General features: G+C 49.6%; 1 protein-coding gene across 5 annotated transcripts in view; it reads right to left on the bottom strand.

Annotated features, from left to right (window-relative positions):
- CNTFR (ciliary neurotrophic factor receptor) overlaps positions 1-19,615 on the bottom strand; it is a 367,284-nt gene that overhangs the window by 143,982 nt on the left and 203,687 nt on the right. For 3 of the 5 annotated variants that reach the window (XM_035100658.2, XM_035100656.2, XM_035100659.2), the window contains one exon: positions 12,112-12,193. In XM_035100658.2, coding sequence (XP_034956549.2) covers positions 12,112-12,193 — 82 coding nt within the window. Of the gene's footprint in view, positions 1-12,111; positions 12,240-19,615 lie in introns of all 5 variants that reach the window. The other 2 variants (XM_060280404.1, XM_035100657.2) reach the window with 1 other exon arrangement.

The following is a 19,615-nucleotide window of genomic DNA, read 5'->3' as shown; positions in this document are numbered from 1 at the left end:
GCCCCCATTTTAGAAGAGGTACTAAAAAATATTCCAAAACAATTCGACAGAAGGAACCACAGGGCCAAAATGCTCATGTCAATTCAGCTCTAAGAACAATATTGGTGTGCTGTGAACATCTTGGGGGGGGGGTGAGGAGCCTGTAGTCCAAAACATCTGGTGTGCACCAGTTTGGGGATGGCTGAGACAGTCCAGCCATGAAACCCCAAACAGTAAGTGCAGCCCTCCCCTCCATCTGGTCTTTGCTCCCAGGCTCTGATTTAGAGCAGGGTGAACAGGGCAGTGGGATTAGGCCTGCCATCTTAATCCTGGCCTGGGTCTCCAGAGGACGCAAGCTGAAATCGCCAACAAAACAGACATCTCCGTTTGAGCTGCCAAAAATGTAATTGCAAAAACCTGGGGAAAGGAACGTGGGCAGAGAGCGCGAGGCATCCCAAGATTCTCGTGCTCTGGCGTATCCTTTGCCAAAGCGTTGCATCTTTACGGCGGAGAGCATCTCCCTACCTAGAGAGAAAATCCGGCAAATTGAAGGCCTCTTTAATCCAGGAGACTTGCGGCAGAACATCTGGCAATTAAAATTTTCATTAGGAACCGTACAACCAAGTGGAGACGGCAAGGGACCTGTGGCCCAGGAAAGGAACGTGCCTCTCCTCCTGCCCACGAATCTCTTCATGGACAAGGGACCCTCCAGAAATCTTTTTCATTCTGCATCCAGTGGGCCCCGGGAGAAGGAGCTGGCCCCAGGAGCCACACTGCACTCAGCTCTGCGACCCCACACTTTGGGGACATTGGTGGGCTCCTGTCCCCAAGAGCTGGCACCTCCAGGAGGCAGTGATGGCCACCAAGCTAGTAGGATTGAAAAGAGGATTTGGCAAATTCACGGAGGAGGCGAAGTCTATGGATGGTTACTAGCCAGGAGGGCTCTGCTCTGCTCCCACAGTTTCAGGTAGCGATGTGTCAGAATAACAGTTGCTGGAAAACACAGCTGGGGAGAGCTGCTCTTGTGCTCGGATCCTGCTTGCGGGTTCCCCATCTGCTTGGCCATTGTGGGAACAGGAGGCTGGATTAGATGGACCCCATTTGGCCTCATCCAGAAGGCTCTTTTCGTGTTCTTTAGGTTGGTATGCCAAGCCACAAACAGCAGGGAAGGTCAAAAGCCAAGGACTTCACAAATGCTGGACTGAAGAATAAGCCATCTAAGGTGCCGGAGGACCAGCAGAAACAGCACAATGGAACAAATAATCCACTCCTCCTTCCCCACCCCTCTCCCTACACGGCAGTACGGCCTCTGCCTCCTTAGAGGACCCAGGCAATTCCTTCTGCCTTTGGGGTGGATATAAATGGCTTCCGTGGGCCCCCCTTGCCACCCGCCCGCTATCCTACCGCCAGACAACTCCAGTGAAGAATTGAGCCGTTCCCATCACATATAATCTGCTAGCACTCCATCACACCTCCCTGCCTAATTTTGCTATAGATCCCTCCTTATTGCTCTAAGCGCAGGGCGGTCGATGCTAATTAATTATGGGCTGGAATCTGCCAGACTCTGTCACACACCGCAGCTCTGCATCGGGAAAAGCCCGTCCACGGAATTGGGAGAAGGTTCAGAAATGGTTCCTTGCTGCTGCATCCAAAAGCCCAAAACCTCTGGGGGCACTTACTCAAAACCGACAGCCGTTTACTGATTCCAGAGAGGCAGCAAAAACGGCAAAGAGCCTTGCGAGGCACCTTAAAAACAAATGAATTGATGATGGCGTTGAGCTTTTGCGGGCTGCGTCATGAGCTGCTGTCCATAAAAGTTTAGGCCATAATACATTTGTTAGTCTTTAAATGTGCCACAAGGTCCTTTTACTTTGGCTCATTTAATCGAGAATAACCACTGCTATCTCCTTACCTGCTGTTTCATTATAGAAGTTGGACAATTTCATTGAGGGATGAGGTGTGATTTCTCTCTCTCTCTCTTTCTCCCCCTTAGAAAAGGACTGGGAATGTCAGCTGCTTTGAAACCACTTGTGTGGTGGAAAAATGGCACGCACAGGCTGGGCATATTTAAAGGAAAACGTAAAAGGTGACTATGGGATGCAGGACTCATATTCCTTTTCAGGCCGAGAGAGCCGGCGTTTTTCCACAGACAGGTTTTACACAGACAGTGGGACACCGTGATGGGAACCAGAGCGCATGGAAACACCGTTTACCTTTCCCGTTGCAGTTTTATCTACCGGTTTTATCTACCGGTACTTGCACTTTGGGGTATGCTTTCGAACTGCTAGGTGCTGGGACTGAGCAACGGGAGCTCACCCCATCGTGGGGATTTGAACTGCTGACCTTCCGATCGGCAAGTGCCAAGAAAGGAGATTCTAACTAAACACCACAAAGAACTTTCTGACATTGAGAGCTGTTCGGCAGTGAATAATCTCCCTTGGGAGTTTTGGTCTCTCTTTCCTTGGAGGTTTTTAAGCAGAGGTTGGATGGCCATCTGTCACGGATGCTTTAGCTGAGATTCCTACATTGCAGGGGGTTGGACTAGATGACCCTTGGGTACCTTCCAACTGCAATTCTATGATTCCGTGACTCTATGTACATTGCCTGGGCAGAATTTGACATTCCCAGTGTGGTGCCCTTGTGCTTCTCTCTCTCACACACTCCTGCCCTGGAAATGAAGGCTTTCAGCTAGAAGGGTGTTCGCTTCATCGCCCACCCTGCCTCGGCCCCCTCCCTCTGCAATGTCACCATCCTGCCAAAGTAATTTCCTCCTGAGTAGCTCTGACAGCAGCATCCCCATTAAACAAAGTGAAAAGAGCAATTAACTTTCTGCACCTGAGCTAAAAAACGCAAGCGCAACCGCTGGCGACGTGCTCAGCATCGCGGGATCAATGGCCCCAGACACCGGGATGGCTGCGAGGCCACCTCCCGCCTCGCTGCCGAGAGCCTGGCACTCTTGACTCGGCTCATGCTCTGATTAGCCTCCCTGGAGTGCTGGTTGAAAGAGGGTGGCGGTGCCATTCCATGCCCCAGACCTTTCTATGGCATCGTTGCAAATGCATCTCATTACCCAGACTCGGCTCTTGGTGGCACAGCAAGAGCCTGGCCTGCTGAGAAAGGGATGGGATGGAGCAAAGAAACAGACCTTTAAGAGTTGGGGGGGTTGTGTCTCGGTTATGACCACAAAGCCTAGCTCGGCTGGTGGCAGAGACTAAGCTGGGACAGCCCCCCCAAAAAAAACACCCTGTAGTTAAACCGTGGAACTCCCTCCTCCAAGAGGAAGTTATGGCCCTCAACCTAAAGGTAAAGGGACCCCTGACCATTAGGTCCAGTCGTGACCGACTCTGGGGTTGCGGAGCTCATCTCGCGTTATTGGCCGAGGGAGCTGGCGTACAGCTTCCAGGTCATGTGGCCAGCATGACAAAGCCACTTCTGGTGAACCAGAGCAGCACACGGAAACGCCATTTACCTTCCCGCTGGAGCGGTACCTATTTATCTACTTGCACTTTGATGTGCTTTCGAACTGCTAGGTTGGCAGGAGCTGGGACCGAGCAACGGGAGCTCACCCCGTCACAGGGATTCGAACCGCTGACCTTCTGATCGGCAAGCCCTAGGCTCTGTGGTTTAACCCACAGCGCCACCTGCGTCCCCAACCTAGATGGCTTTAAAAGAGGTTGAGACAAACGCACGAGTTATTGAGGGATGGCTCTGCTCTGTCCTCCATGGTCGGAGGCAGCAATGCTTCTGAATACCAGAGGAGGAGAGCGTGCTCTTGAGTTCGAATCCTGCTTGCTGGTTTCCCATCTGCTTGGCCCCTGTGAGAGCAGGACACTGGATCAGATGGGCTCCCATCGGCCTGATTATGCACCGGTTTGGTCTGAATTTATTTCATTTGTAAGCAAGGAGGGAGATGGCCAAAAATCCCCTTGGCCTATAATCCAATATGGCAGCTGCAGGGGGTCAGGGCTTTGGAATGCTTACATTTATTTCTCTTGGTATAACAGGGTTCATGTTTTGTAACCTTGTCTATGCTATAAATAGTTCTAGTCCACGCATTCACATACCTGTGGTTTATTAATTTTATTATAGATCGACACCGATCAATAATTTTGTATGGACTGTGTATATCATAATCAGTCCCTGTTTGATAATATTGCATTTTGCAGAATCCTCTATAACCATTTGTAAATAAATAAAGATTTAATTAGAAATACATTTAAATTTTTTTATCTATAATGTATTCCCTATAAAAGACCTATTTACCAGAGAGTTAGGTCACATTGAACTTGCGATGGAGGGAACTTGTTTCGGGTTGCAAAGTCAGCTCCTCCAGCTCAAAACAACACGAGCAACCTCACCGGCTCCCTCCTCTCTCTTTTCCTTCTTGAAGCAAACTGCATGCCAAGTACATATAATCCCTTATAACTGTTCATAATAATAGCCATTCTGTAGGTTGCTTAGAGACACAGGAAATGCAGGGACACCCTGAGATTAGGGGAGGTGGGTTCTGCCCACCCTCCGGATGAAGGAGAGCAGCCCAGAGACAAAAAACCTCTGGGTTTTAGTCCTGTAAATGAGGAACAGCTTGATTTTCTCTCTCTCAACCACCACCCATGAGGTCAGCCTGCCAAACTGGTCCAGAACCACTTAGTTCTGCACAACACACAACAGCAGTATGGTGAAGTGGTTAGGGTGTTGCACTAGGACCTTGGAGACCAGGGTTCAAATTCCCACTCTGCTCCACCCGCTAAAACTCTGAATTGGTAAGCAATTTTGGTAAGCAAATTTTATGCCAAAAGTTTAGGTGAGTTGATACTGACAGTGTGGTGTAGCGGTTAGGGTGCCGGATTATGACCTTGGAGACCAGGGTTCGAATTCCCACCTGGCCATGAAGCTCACTTCAAATTGTGCTTCGAATCCTCCCCTGGCAGGAAGCTGACCGGCTGACCTTGGGGGCCGGTCACCACCTCTCAGCCTGTCCTACCTCATAGGGTTGTTGTGGGGATTAAATGAGGTGGGAGTGAACCACATAGACCACCTTGAGCTCCTTGGAGAATAAGGTGGGATGGAAATGCAGTAAATAAATGCAATGAATTGCGAAAAATTCATCTTGCGAATCGCGGTTTCCCATAGGAATGCATTGAAATTTCTTTTTTTGCCCATAAAAGGTAAAGGGACCCCTGACCATTAGGTCCAGTCGTGACCGACTCTGGGGTTGTGTGCTCATCTCGCATTATTGGCCGAGGGAGCCGGCGTATAGCTTCCAGGTCATGTGGCCAGCATGACAAAGCCGCTTCTGGCAAACCAGAGCAGCACATGGAAACACCGTTTACCTTCCCGCTGTAGCGGTTCCTATTTATCTACTTGCATTTTGATGTGCTTTTGAACTGCTAGGTTGGCAGGAGCTGGGACCAAGCAATGGGAGCTCACCCCGTCACAGGGATTCGAACCACCGACCTTCTGATCAGCAAGCTCTAGGCTCAGTGGTTTAACCACAGCGCCACCTGGGTCCCTTTTTGCCCATAGGAACACATTAATTAAGTTTCAATGCATTCCTATGGGAAACCGCGATTCGCAAGACTAATTCGTCTTGCGAAAAATTCATCTTGCAGGGCATTTGGCTTGCGAGATACCACTGTAAAAAGATTTGCAAACCCATTTCCTGCTTGTGGCCGGAACAGAGCTTGCCTTCCGGCACCTGCCCTGCATCTCCCTTCCGCCTGCAGACTGAGCACCTGGAAAAGGGACTTTGCAGGCAACCAGAGGCCACAGCCCGCCCCCTGCCCCTCTGCCGCTTGGTCAATGTTGCAGAGGAGTGCGCAGGGAGCGCCACCAAGGAACAGCGGGCTCCCAAAATAGCAGCCAAAGAAATGTGACCCCATTTCTTCGCAGGCCTCTTGCCCTGCTGCACTGCGAGGTCAGCCTCTGGGGTAGAACTGTAATTCACCCTGCATGTCTTGACAGGAAGAGGGCAAAGGTTCAAAGCAAGGGGTGGGGGGCCACCTCTCTTGTTCCCGCACGCAGAGGCATCCCAGGAGCTGCATTTTGCCCAGGAAGCCAGAAAGCAGAGCAAAGAGACACGAAGGTCTTTGGATGCAACACAGCCTAGAAGTGACTTGTTCTTTGAAGAAGGTGTTGACTCTCCCTGGGGCCTTGACTTAGACTACGGACCTTGCAATGGCAGCAGATCACTTATGGGTTCCCCGTATTGATGGGGCCTTGAAAGTTTCCGGTTGGATTAATTGCTGATTTCTCTCTTGCACAGTACTCCCCGTGAGGAAAGCTTGCAGCGATCGGAACTTTTCAGCTTAGAGGAAAAGCAAGCAGGAGGTGGCATGATAGACATTTGTGAAATAACGCATGGCACTGAGAAAGGGCTCCTCTGTCATAATGCTAGAACTCGTGGGCATCTCATGAATTTGCCATCTTCAAATACCCGGAGCACCGTTTCATGGGAAATGGAGCAAGCCTGTTTTCTGCTGCTCCAAAGGGGAGGAACCTGACCCAGTGGACTCAACAGACAAGGAAGGAAATTCTGATTAAATACAGTGGTACCTTGGTACTCGAACGGCTTGGCTCCCAAGCAAATCAGCTCCCGAGAGCTGCAAACCTGGAAGTAAGTGTCCCGGTTTGCAAATGTTTTTCAGAAGCCGAACGTCCGACGCGGCTTCCACTTCAGTGCAGGAAGCTCCTGCATCCAATCAGAAGCCGTGTCTTGGTTTTCAAACCGTTTCGGGAATCGAACAGACTCCGGGAATGGATTAGGTTTGAGAACCAAGGTACCACTGTATTAGGAATAATTTTCTGGCGGTAACAGCTGTTCAATAGTGGAACGGTCTCCCTCGGAAGGTGGTGGACTCTCCTTCACTGGAGGTTTTCAAACAGAGGTTGGATGACACCCCCCCCCCCCGTCATGGATGCTTTGGTTGTGATTCCTGTATTGCAGGGGGCTGGACTAGACGACTCTTGGGGGTTCCTTTCCAACTCTACAATTCTATGGTCCTATGACATGTTGCGAGTAAATGTGAAAAACCCTTGTTGATGGCAATAATGACACTAGCCCTCTCTCAAGGTGATGACCTCCAGATATTCTTGGATGGCAGATCCCACCGCTCCTGACTTCTGGGTTATTGGCTGATGGGGGCTGGGGTCCCATAACACGGTAGGGGGCAGGAATGCATCCCTTCTAACTCTACAATTCTGTAACTCTATGGACATCTGGAGGGTACCATACGCCTTCTCTCCACAGCAGGAGACAAACACCTTGTCCTTGTCCTCGTATTTAAAGAAGCCCAGGCAGTGACTTAATGGCTCAGAAGCTCTGAGGTTCAGAGGGAGCACCTTTTGGGGGCAGCAAGGCTGGGCACTTGCCCCGGATAACCAGGTGGCCTCCTGTGCCCCAGTTGTGCCTCTTCCAGTCTGCTCAGCAACCTCTTGGAGAGTGGGGAGACAATCCCGGCCAGCAGCCCCCACAGCCCTCTGCCTCTGGCCTGCCAGCCAAGACACGCAAGAGGGAATTCCATTATTCAGTATTAGAGAGACGCAAGACACAAAACAGCCCGGAGGCTGTTTCCTGCCTTTAAAATATACATGGGTGTGTGTTTGCGTGCTGGCAGGTGTACCGGCCGAGGCTCGTAAGCAGAGTGTGTGTGACAGCTGGGGAAGGCAGGGAGCTCTCGTCCTGGCAGGGCCTGAGTGCCGGCTGGCTCTCTGCAGCAGACACGTCAGGAAAACAGAAAGAGACGGGACCGTAAAGGACTGCCAAGGTCCAATGTTTGGAGAGCGGGTTGTGCTGGGCTGATAGCTTTTGAGGCTGCTTTATTCTTGCCTCAGTTTCAGAGAATTGCAGAGTTGGAAGGGACCCTGAGGGTCATCTAGTGCAGCTCCCTGCAATGCAGGAATATCAGCTTAAGCATCAATGACTACTACTACTACTACTAATAATAATAATAATGATAATCTTATTATTTATACCCACACATATGGCTGGGTTTCCCCAGCCACTCTGGCTGGCTCCTAGCAGATCACTAAAAACAGAATAAAACTTCAAACACAGCTAACAAGGTTTCCTTCAGATGTCTTCTAAAAGTCAGATAGTTGCATATTTCCTTGGCATCTGCTGGGAGGGCGTTCCACAGGGCGGGTGCCACTACCGATAAGGCCCTCTGCCTGGTTCCCTGTAACCTCACTTATTGCAGTGAGGGAACCGCCAGAAGGCCCTTGGCGCTGCACCTCAGTGTCCGGGCTGAACAAATGACCATCCAACCTCTGCTTAAAAACCTCCAAGGAAATAAGAGTCCACCACCTTCCGAGGGAGTCTGTTCCACTGTCAAACAGCTCTTGGAAAGTTCTTTCTGATGTTTAATCAGAATCTCCTTTCTTCTCACTTGAAGCCATAGGTTCAGGTCTTACCCTCTGGAGCAGCAGAAAGCAGGTTTGTTCCACCTTCCATGTGACAGCCCTTGAGTTATCTGAAGGTTATCTGAAGGTGGCTATCGAATCTCCTCTCAGTCTCCTCTTCTCCAGGCTAAAATCCCCAGCTCCTGTGACCATTCCTCATCAGGCCTGGATTCCAAACCCTTGATCATCTTGGTCGCCCTCCTCTGCAACCATTCCAGCTTCTCAATATCCTTCTTAGAATCATAGAATTGTAGAGTTGGAAGAGACCACAAGGGCCATCCAGTACAAGCCCCTGCCAAGAAGGAAACACCATCAAAGCATTCTTGACATATGGCTGTCAAGCCTCTGCTTAAAGACCTCCAAAGAAGGAGACTCCACCACACTCCTTGGTAGCAAATTCCACTGCCAAACAGCTCTTACTGTCAGGAAGTTCTTCCTAATGTTTAGGTGGAATCTTCTTTCTTGAAGTTTGAATCCATTGCTCCGTGTCCGCTTCTCTGGAGCAGCAGAAAACAATCTTTCTCCCTCCTCCATATGACATCCTTTCATATATTTGAACATGGCTATCATATCCCCTCTTAACCTTCTCTTCTCCAGGCTAAACATACCCAGCTCCCTAAGCCGTTCCTCATAAGGCATCATTTCCAGGCCTTTGACCATTTTGGTTGCCCTCTTCTGGACACGTTCCAGCTTGTCAGTATCCTTCTTGAACTGTGGTGCCCAGAACTGGACACAGGACTCCAGGTGGGATTGCCGCAAGAAGCCAGGGAGTGGAGGCAGATGCCCCCTGAATCCCAAATGACAATTGGGTGGGTGGGAAACTACCTTAGCCCTTAGGAGTTGGCCTGTGTGCTCCTTCTTTAGAGGAGAAAGCGATGTTGCCAAGGGCAAGGCAAGAAGTGCACCTGGCTGCTGGCGGGTGGGGGGCATCAGATGGACCCCTTGCCTTGCATCCTGAGGATTGCGCTTGCTCTCGGAAATGCCCCCCTGCCCGCAGCACAATCATGGCACCGGCAGCCCCCTGACTCCTACCTCTCCATGGGGCACTGCAGCAGAGCTGATTGGCAAAGATTAGCGCCAGAGTTGGAAGCAGGGAGGGCGGGAGGGAGCTGGGAAAGTCAAATCACCCTCCCTCTGGTTGAATAATGACGGAGCCTAATTGCTTATTGCTGGTTACTAAGCTACGGGATGGCAGCCGCTCGGACACCCATCAATATATTAACCCCGGCATGCAGCCCGAACAAGCCCATTCATTTCCAAGGGTGTTTATCTCCCTCCTCGCCTCCGTTCTCTGGGGAGAAAACATAATTATTATTTAAATGTGAGTTAATTCAGCCAAGGTGTTGATCAATAGCGGAGAATTACTCGTTTAAAAATAGAGAAATCACGAGGCGAGGAGAGGCACATGCAAGACCCAGGGAGGACTCAATTATGGAGAAGGGGCTCAGAAGAAGAAGGCAAAAAACAACCCCACAGCCCACGAAGGTCAGGCTCGCTCGAGGCAAGTTCTGTCGGAGCCCAGCCTCTGTCTCTAAAAGGGGCAGAACTTCTGCATCATCATCATCATCATCATCATCATCATCATCATCATCATCATCATATTTATATGCCACCCACCTGATTGGCTTGCCCCAGCCACTCTGGGCAGCTTCCGACAAATTATCAAACCACAGTAAAACACCTGCAAAATCCGAAGACAAGAACTCCTAAGAGTTCTTAGATTTTCCTCTTTTGGGGACCAGAAAATGCGTTTAGGGGACTTTTGCTACCACCATACACCACACCATTAGAACGCAAGAGGAGATGTCCTGGTTGTGAATGATGCTCTATTCTGCCTACCCTAAATGAGATGCCCTGGAGAGATTCACAAACCGGACACCATGCAAAATCTGCCCACGCCCATCGACCACAGCATCCACTAGGCTAAGCTGTTTCTAAAGGCAGTGATTCCATTTTAGGCTGTCATAGCTAAAAGACTGTATCCTCCATGTAGTTATCTAATGCAGCGTTTCTCAACCGCTGTTCTGCGGCACACTAGTGTGCCGCGAGACGCTGGCTGGTGTGCCGCGACGTGCGGCGACGAGAAGGGCGATTTGCATTGTCACGTGCCTGGCGGCCACCAATACACAACGCTGACCCGTCGGAAAGCAATATTTGGCAAGTGTTTCTTACAGTCATAATTATAATATAGGGCGGCACAGAGTGAAATTTTTTAACTTTTTTAATGGTGGTGTGCCTCGTGATTTTTTTCACGGAACAAGTGTGCCGTGGCCCAAAAAAGGTTGAGAAACACTGATCTAATGCACCTTCCTTAAAAAAAAGAAAGACATAGAATCACAGAATTGGAGAGCCCTCCGGACATCCAGCGACTATGAGTTCCATATATGCATCCCTGGAATATTGTAATATGCAAGCTGTTTGGAACGAGTTGCCCATAGCTAAGACATCTTTCAAAAATAAAAACAAAACAAAGTGTGCTAGCCTGCATCTCTTTTTTCCCCCAACATCAAACAAACCATTTTTTTAAAAAAGAAATACACAAATAAAACCCAGTAAAATCAGTGCAGTGACCAGTGTGAACCCTATTAAGGGATGTCTTCATTGGGTGGCCAGAATGCCCCATAATTGGCGTTTGCCTGATTGAAACAGGGAGAAAGCATGTCCTTGGCTTCTCCACTAGATGGACCTTGGAGGCCCCCATCCGCAGGGGTTTCAGCTACTCCAGAGTTGCAGCAAGTTCCCCTCTTCAGCCCCGGAGACCACACTAGCCGTGAAGTGCTTGGCAGGGGAAATTGTGTCATATCCCTACACCAGGCATCCCCAAACTTCGGCCCTCCAGATGTTTTGGACTACAATTCCCATCTTCCCCGACCACTGGTCCTGTTAGCTAAGGATCATGGGAGTTGTAGGCCAAAACATCTGGAGGGCCGCAGTTTGAGGATGCCTGCCCTACACAGACACCACCCTGTTCTTTAGCTGACAGCTGGTGCAGAAAAACACCTTGTAATGCACCGTGCAATTGGCTTCTACTCTTTTTACACAAGCCATGTGGGTAAAGAGTTGGACACCTGGCCAAGAGGCCACATGGATGCTTCACCACATTGTCGCAGAGAAGCTCAGATTCAGTCAACTCGCCCCCAGCACTGTCTTTGAGTGTCTTTGTTGGGCAAACAAGAAACTGCCTCGGCCATTTGTCCTGCAGAAATCTCTTGCTCTGGCTTAGGCCCAGAATATCTGAAGGACCAAATTCTTCCAGACAGATCTGCCTGGGCTCTGTGATCTTTGGGAGAGGCCCTTTCCTAGGTGCTGCCACCCTCAAAGGCATGCTGGGTGAGGACAGGAGACAGGGCCTTCTCGGTGGTGGCTCCCAGACAACTTTGGGACTCCTAAAGAAGCCAGACTAGCTCCCTCCTTGTCTTTCCACCAGCAAGCCAAGACTGTTTTATTCTGGCGGGACCTTTGGGAACTGATTGTTTCTTTTGAGACAGGGGCTTTCAAATCGTGCCGTGCTGTTTTTATGGTCTGTATTTCAATAGATTTGTTTTTATGTTGCTTCAATTCTATTAGAGTTGACTTGCCTTTTTTATAGGTGTTTTGATTTTTTGTGCTTTGATCTGTGCTGCTCTAATTTGTGTGTAAGCCGCCTTGAGACCTGGTCTGGGGAATTAATAAGCAATAAAATAACCACAAATCTCCCACTGAGGTTGGGATAGAGAAGAGGCAGCTACTTACCCTGCTGGCTGTGCCTCTGAGCATAAACGACCACCACCGCAGCTAGCACCACGTAACACGCTCCTGACACAGGGTAAGCCATCTGCAGGAGCAAACACACAACAGCGAGGGGTCAGTAGGGCCAAAACCTGGGAGGAAGGGAAGAAGGAAGCAGTAATCAATAAGAAATGGGCTCACATAAGTGGCAGTCTAGCAAATGGTTGCAGTATCACAAGAACTGGGCAAAACAGCTTCAACCCTTGTTTTCTTTCTCACGTGGCTGGTAAAGGCCAGGAGAAAGATCAGCCTGGCACCGCCCAGTACCAAGGGCCAGGATTCGAACCCATGTCTCCCAGGTCTCAATTTGATACAGAGGTGCTTCAGCTGCAGCTCACATCAGACTGCATTCCCTTTGACTTGTCCCTCTCGGCAACCTACATGTTCCAACACGTTGCGTCACCTGAAATACACGCTTGGTCTTCGCAAGATTAGAGGGAAGGGCATTGTGTGGTCAATACAAAACTGTGGTGTTCTCCCCAGACCCCAAAAGATGCCAATAACTACAATACGGTGTGAAAAAATTGGGGTGGGAGGAGGAGAGGAAGAAAGGAAAGGACTTATTCACGCAGCACAAAGCTAAACTATGTAACTCGCCTTTGTTATTTTTAAATACAGTGGTACCTTAGTTCTCAAACGCCTTGGTACTCAAACAAACAAACAAACATTATTATTATTATTATTATTATTATTATTATTATTATTATTATTACCAGAGAAAGACCATTTTCTCCTGGCTCTTGGACTGAGGACTGAAAATCAAGAAGTCTCATGGAGAGAAGAGGGGTGCTGAGCCAGCCAACTACCTGCGTACACCAGACTTTCCCCGCCTTGGCACCTTCTGGATCTTTGAACTACAACTCCCATAAGCTCCAGCCAGTCCATCACTATTGCCTGCTCCCCCTGAGCTGTGTTGGCAGAGGCTGACGGGAGTTGCAGTGCAAAAAAGGGAAAGCCCAACCCTCTGCAATGTGGAAATCCTGCCCCCAGCTGTCCCTGGGTGGGCTTGAACCACCAAACTTCTGGCAGTGGCCCATGAAACAGGCAGAGGCAAGAAAAGGAATGGTCCATTAGGCTGCTGAGAGTTGTGATGCAAAACAGGAAGAAGGTGCCAGGTTGGGAAAAGGTGCCAGGTTGGGCTCATCTCTGGAGGAAATCACTCTTTGGTGCTAAATTGGAACAAACAGCTATTTGGGTTTTCTCTGGGTGAACCTTTGCCTCCAATTTAGCACTAAAGAGCAAGTTTTTCCTGGGAAAGGAGAAAGCTGCTTGAACACGTGCTTTGGGGACCTGCAGAAGTGTGGATAAACTCTCAGAGGCTAACATGCATAATCAGGGAATATTATTAAAACAGAAATAAGGGAGAAAACAGAATGGTTCAAAACTAGCAAAGGAACAGGGAAGAAGAGATTTCTCCACAAAGCTCCTAGGTTGACCCCCCCCATCCGAAACCAATGTTTTCGGAAGAAATGGCTCTTCCTTTGCTTTGACTGAATTTCTGAAAATGTCACCGAAGGAGCCGAAATGGAACACCTCATGTCTAAATGTTTCACTTCTTGTCAATTGGCGGCACTTCAAATTGCTTCTACAGGCTTGTTTTAAAAGAGGATCTTTGCAGCGGTGTTCAGGATAAAGCGACTGCTGTCACAATCCGGTGCGCGGATGAGAGCGAGTCGTGTGGAAGGCGAGGGGGGGGTGGCCAGGGTGCGCACAACCGCCAGGCCAGCTCCAAGAAGGGCCTCTGCGAGAGAGGCCAAACCTATCGCTACCATCGCCTCTGGGCTCCTCCGGGCTGGTGCCAGAGTTTGGAAGAGCCAGATCCCACTGCCCAGGGACCCCCTGGAGACCAGAGAGACCCCTAGCCTGTTCCTCCATTGCTCTCCCAAGGCTCAGTGGGAGGGGGGCACAGCAGGGAGGGTGGGCTAAGCTAGAAGCAGCAAGGCCACGGGGCAAGGAAGCTTGTCTTGGGGAGATGGCAGAGGGGAAGAAACACTTTGCCACGGATTGAGAGCGCCCATCGCTGCCTCCCTCCGGCCACGAGATTATCCGCAAATCCATTTCTCCTGTGACTTCTAGGCACATGAACGAGAGGTTTTTCTTCTGTCCAGCCGCTTTCTCCAGGAAAAACCCGGGTTTACCACTGAAACGGAATGGGGTTGTTCTGATTCACTGGGAATCAGTGGGCTATCCTGCGGTGAGACGGGGGGGGGGGAAACCCTCTCAGACGCCACAGGACAAATGAAAGTGTCCCTTTCTCTGCTCTGATGGTTGGGGGTTTTGTTTGTTTGTTTGTTTAAAGAAATAAATATTGTTTCATAAATAAACAAAATAAACCAAAGAGAAAGAGCAACAAGTTATACTGTCGCAGCAGGTTAAAAGCTGCAAGGGCCAGACAGCATCATTCATCTTGCCGTTGTAAAACATTTCAAAAAATTGCAATTCTTTCACAAATCTTTTAGGCTGGTTTATAGGTTTTATTTTGCAATCAGTTCGCTTAATCACAGTTGCTGTGGACCAATTTTTCCACAATCCATTCAAGAGATATGCTTCCTAAACCCTCCCCTCCCCCATTTTTCAGCTACTATAATATTAGCAGGTTGAACAATGGTGGGGTCTTTTTTTGGGGGGGGGGAGAGGGGTCAGGGTCAAGGGGAGAGTGAAGAGGAAGGGTTGAGCTATGCCTACCTCAATCCCAAGGGAGAACTGGCCTTTGTAAGGCGCCCCGTGCAAATCCTCTCCCAACCTTTTCCCGAACCCCAAATCCACAGCGAAGCACCATGGCTCACCTGCAAGCACACCTTTAGCAAAGGAAAGGTGGGGCAGGTGTGTGTGTGTGTGTGTGTGTGTTTGATGGAGGGGAAGTGTCGGTGCCAGGGGCTTTGGGGGAACATGAAACATCCCCCCCCCAATCTCTGCATCATCTCATTTCCTTTACCTCAGATCCAGGGATGAAAGGCTTTGGCAGGATGAAAAAGCCCATTGGTGTTGTCTCCTCATCCCAGAGTCCCAACAAGTCTCCCTTTAATAGGACTCGAGCCGCAGGGCGCTCGCGGAGAGCTTGTCAGCGTCGAACCCCAGAGAAAAGGCAGGCCGTGCCGCCAAGCTCTTCAGAAAAAGTCTTACCTGCGGGGTCAGCCCCGCTCCCACTTGAAAGGGCACCTTTAATCTGATTTAAGCGCCGCCTGTCAACGGAAGGAGCTGGGAAAGGCCCAGAGGATCCAGACAATTACAAGAAGAAGGAGAAGAAGCCTGCCAGATCCCTCTTCTCTCTCTTTCTCAATTATAAAAACTCACAGAGGATAGGGGGCGAGGAACACAAGAGTGTTGGCACCGCTGGGGAAGTCACAGGCACCCAAATCCCACTCATCCATTTCACTTGCAGACGAAGGTGTGGGAGGGGGGCGGACCACCCCGGGTGCCATCCGGGGGGGGGGGAATGACACCACAAACGCCCCCGCGGACGCTCACCACATGCCGCGCACCTCCAACACATGCCACGCCCCCTGCAGGCGGTGCGCCATGTCCCCGGATGTACACTGCTCCCGGTTCTGGAGCAGGTAGCTTTGCCACTGATCCATTTGGAAGAGGGAGCCCCCACGCCAGCTGAAGGTCTACGGTTAACGGCCGTTGGGTTGCGACGATGGAGCGCCGTCGGCAAGACTGTGAACCAGCTGGGAAATACGCCTGGCTTGGCAAGCGGGTGCCCCATCCACCAGCTGGAAGGAACAATGGCAGCCCTGGCAGTGGGGTGGGTGGGAAGGGGGGCAGAGGGAAAGGCTGGCGCCAGGCTGGCGGGAGGCAGTCATGAACAGACAGTGCTCAACAAATAAGGCCAATTTCAGGTGGGTGGACAGGGGAGGGAGCTCTGGAGCAGCAGAGAGGGAGGGGTGCAGGGGAGGGCAGCCAAGAGGATGAAGGAAATGGAAACCAAGCATTGTGAAGATTGGTTGAGGGAGTTGGGGATGTTGGAGGATGGATGGCGGCTAACAGATTGAGATTGAATCCTGACAAGACAGAGGTACTGTTTGTGGGGGACAGGAGGCGGGCGGGTGTGGAGGACTCCCTGGTCCTGAATGGGGTAACTGTGCCCCTGAAGGACCAGGTGTGCAGCCTGGGAGTCATTTTGGACTCACAGCTGTCCATGGAAGTGCAGGTCAATTCTGTGTCCAGGGCAGCTGTCTATCAGCTCCATCTGTAACGCAGGCTGAGGCCCTACCTGCCCATGGATTGTCTCGCCAGAGTGGTGCATGCTCTGGTTATCTCCCGCTTGGACTACTGCAATGCACTCTACGTGGGGCTACCTTTGAAGGTGACCCGGAAACTACAACTAACCCGGAATGCGGCAGCTAGACTGGTGACTGGGAGCGGCCGCCGAGACCACATAACACTGGTCCTGAAGGACCTACATTGGCTCCCAGTACGTTTCCGAGCACAATTCAAAGTGTTGGTGTTGACCTTTAAAGCCCTAAACGGCCTCGGTCCAGTATACCTGAAGGAGCATCTCCACCCCCATCGTTCTGCCCGGACACTGAGGTCCAGCGCCGAGGGTCTTCTGGCAGTTCCCTCGCTACGAGTAGCCAAGTTACAGGGAACCAGGCAGAGGGCCTTCTCGGTAGTGGCACCCACCCTGTGGAATGCCCTCCCACCAGAGGTCAAAGAGAACAACAATTACCAGACCTTTAGAAGGCCTCTCCAAGGCAGCCCTGTTTAGGGAAGCTTTTAATGTTTGATTTCTATATTTTAATGTTTTGTTGGAAGCCGCCCAGAGTGGCTGGGGGAACCCGGCCAGATGGGCGGGGTATAAATAAATTATTATTATTATTATTATTATTATTATTATTATTATTATTTGCTTGGAGAAAGGAGATTGAGGGGAGATAGCTACCTTCAAATATCTCAAGGGCATCTCGAGGTTGTTTTCTCCTGTTCTAGGACCAATGGCTTCACGTTACAAGAAAGGAGATTCTGACACAACATCAGGAAGAACTTTTGGGTAGTAAGAGGTGAAACGGTCTCCCTGGGAAGGTGGTGGACTCTCCTTTGTTGGAGGTTGTTAAGCAGCTCCAGGTCAGACGGCCCTCCGTCAGGGATTGTGATTCCTGCATTAGAAGACCCTGAGGATCCCTTCCAACTCTCTAATTCTATGCTTCTATATTGCGTAAAAGTGTTCCTATCGTACTACCAGCCTTAGTGTATGCTTGTGAAACATGGACCACTTATAAACGCCATCTCCAACTCCTCAAAAGATTCCATCAATGGTGTCTCCGAAAATTTTTACACATCACTTGGGAAGACAGGCAAACTAATGCCAGTGTACTGGATGAAGCAAAGATCACCCACGTCAAAGCGATGATTCTTCAACATCAACTTCGTTGGACTGGTCATGTTGTGTGGATGCCTGATTATCATCTTCCAGAGCAACTAGTCTATTCCAAACTGAAAAATGGAAAGCGTAATGCTGGTGGTCAACAAGAGGTTTAAAGACTGTCTCAAGGCAAATCTTTAAAAATGTAGTATAAGCACCAACAATTGGGAAACACAGGCCTGTGAGAGCTCCAGTTGATGAACAGCCTTTACCAAAGGTGTCATAGGCTTTGAAGACTCTCAAACTCAGGACGAAAGGGAGAAATGAGTTAAGAGGAAGGCACACTTGGCAAACCCTAACAGTGATCAACTCCATCTCAGAAACCAATGTTCCCACTGTTGAAGGACGTGTAGAATTGGCCTCCACAGCCACTTACGGACTCATTGTTAAAACCATGTTTATGGAAGACAATCTTACTTGGCTACAAGAGAAAGAAAGAGAAAAAGTGTTCTGTAGAGCCTTTACCTCTAAGCATGCAGATTGTGGGTTATCTTCTTCAGCAATTGCCAGAGCCCATGTATTTTTGCACTATAATAAAAGATTTAAACCACTCAATGTTTTCCAATTTCGCACAACAGAAATCCTAGCTACTGATAGCCAATTCCCAGGTTTTCAAAGATACCTCACATTCCCATATGGCAAGGCCTCCCATTTGCACAGCCTTCACCTGCACATGGCTTTTTCATACAACCACAGATAATAATAATATAATAATAATAATTTATTATTTATACCCCGCCCATCTGGCCGGGTTCCCCCAGCCACTCTGGGCGGCTTCCAACAAAACAGAAATTCTAAAATACAGAGATCCATCAAACATTAAAATACAGAAATCCATCAAACATTAAAAGCTTCCCTAAACAGATCTGACTGGCTCCTCATTGTCAATGTCCCAATATATGCTATGTGATTCCTGGCTGGCTGGGATCACCCCTGTGACTGAGCCAGGATGGAGAGGGCCTTAAGAGGAGGAAGGAGAGCAGAAGCCCCCCGGGAAGAAAGCGGCAGCAATCAAGACTGAGAAAAGACGAGGATCCATACAGAGCGTCCATCTAGGAAATATTTCCACCCCGCTGACATCTCTCTGAAGTCAGAATCTGATGATATTTCAGCGCAGTCACGACACGCTGGCACAGTGAAGGGAGAAAGAAATTGTACACACAGCAGGGCTAAAGTGGAAAGAGAACGGCGGCGGTCACGGTTGCAGCACACAAATACGGGGACCACAAAGGAAGGGGAAATCCGAACAATGGTCTGAGCAACTCACAGAGTTGGGAGGGAGCACGAGGGTTATCGAGTCGAATGCCCTGCAAAGCAAGAATTACAAACATAACTAAGCTTATATATGCAAAACTGAAAGGAAGATACAAGGTTGGATCCAAACACCAGCCTGAAATTCTATGAAGCATGTACCATTAAATACAGTCTTGCTCCCAAGTAGAGACATATATGATCGCACTGTCAATTAGTTGCACAGCTCCCATTGAAACCAGTGGGACTTTTGGAGCCATGGCAAACTTATCATGTTGGGAGGCGTCAAACTAAGTGACATGCAGAACAGACTTGCTGAAATTAATGGGCCAGTGTTAACCGTGTTCTCGGATTTCAAAGGGTCTACTCTGAGTAGGATGGATGCAGGCTACATTCCACTGATATCCTGGCTGGTGCTGAAAGGTGTCGTTGTCCAAGAACAACAGATGAGGGCCCCAGGTTGGTGAAGGGTGCTCTAGTTAGTTCCTGGAAGCTCCTGCAGCCGATCGGAAGCCGCAGAAGCCCCGTCGGATGTTCAGCTTCCAAAAATAGTTCACGAACTGGAACAGTCACTTCTGGGTTTGTGGCGTTCAGGAGCCAAAACGTTCGAGAACTAAGCTGTTTGAAAACCAAGGTACAACTGCATACAGATTGCAACAGAATGATCCTTCAGATTTTTGACGTCTTTGAACTTTGTGATTCACTGCTCTGGGTTAAATAAGATGTATGCCTGGATGCATGTACAGGGGTACCTCGGTTTATGAACACAATTGGTTCCGGAAGTCTGTTCATAAACTGAAGCGAACTTCCCCATTGAAAGTAATGGAAAGTGGATTAATCTGTTCCAGACAG

This window comes from Zootoca vivipara, chromosome 11 (assembly GCF_963506605.1).
Source record: "Zootoca vivipara chromosome 11, rZooViv1.1, whole genome shotgun sequence".
In the NCBI taxonomy this organism is placed as follows: domain Eukaryota; kingdom Metazoa; phylum Chordata; class Lepidosauria; order Squamata; family Lacertidae; genus Zootoca; species Zootoca vivipara.
Note: the sequence above shows the minus strand (reverse complement) of the source record. Positions and strands in the feature narration are given on the sequence as shown.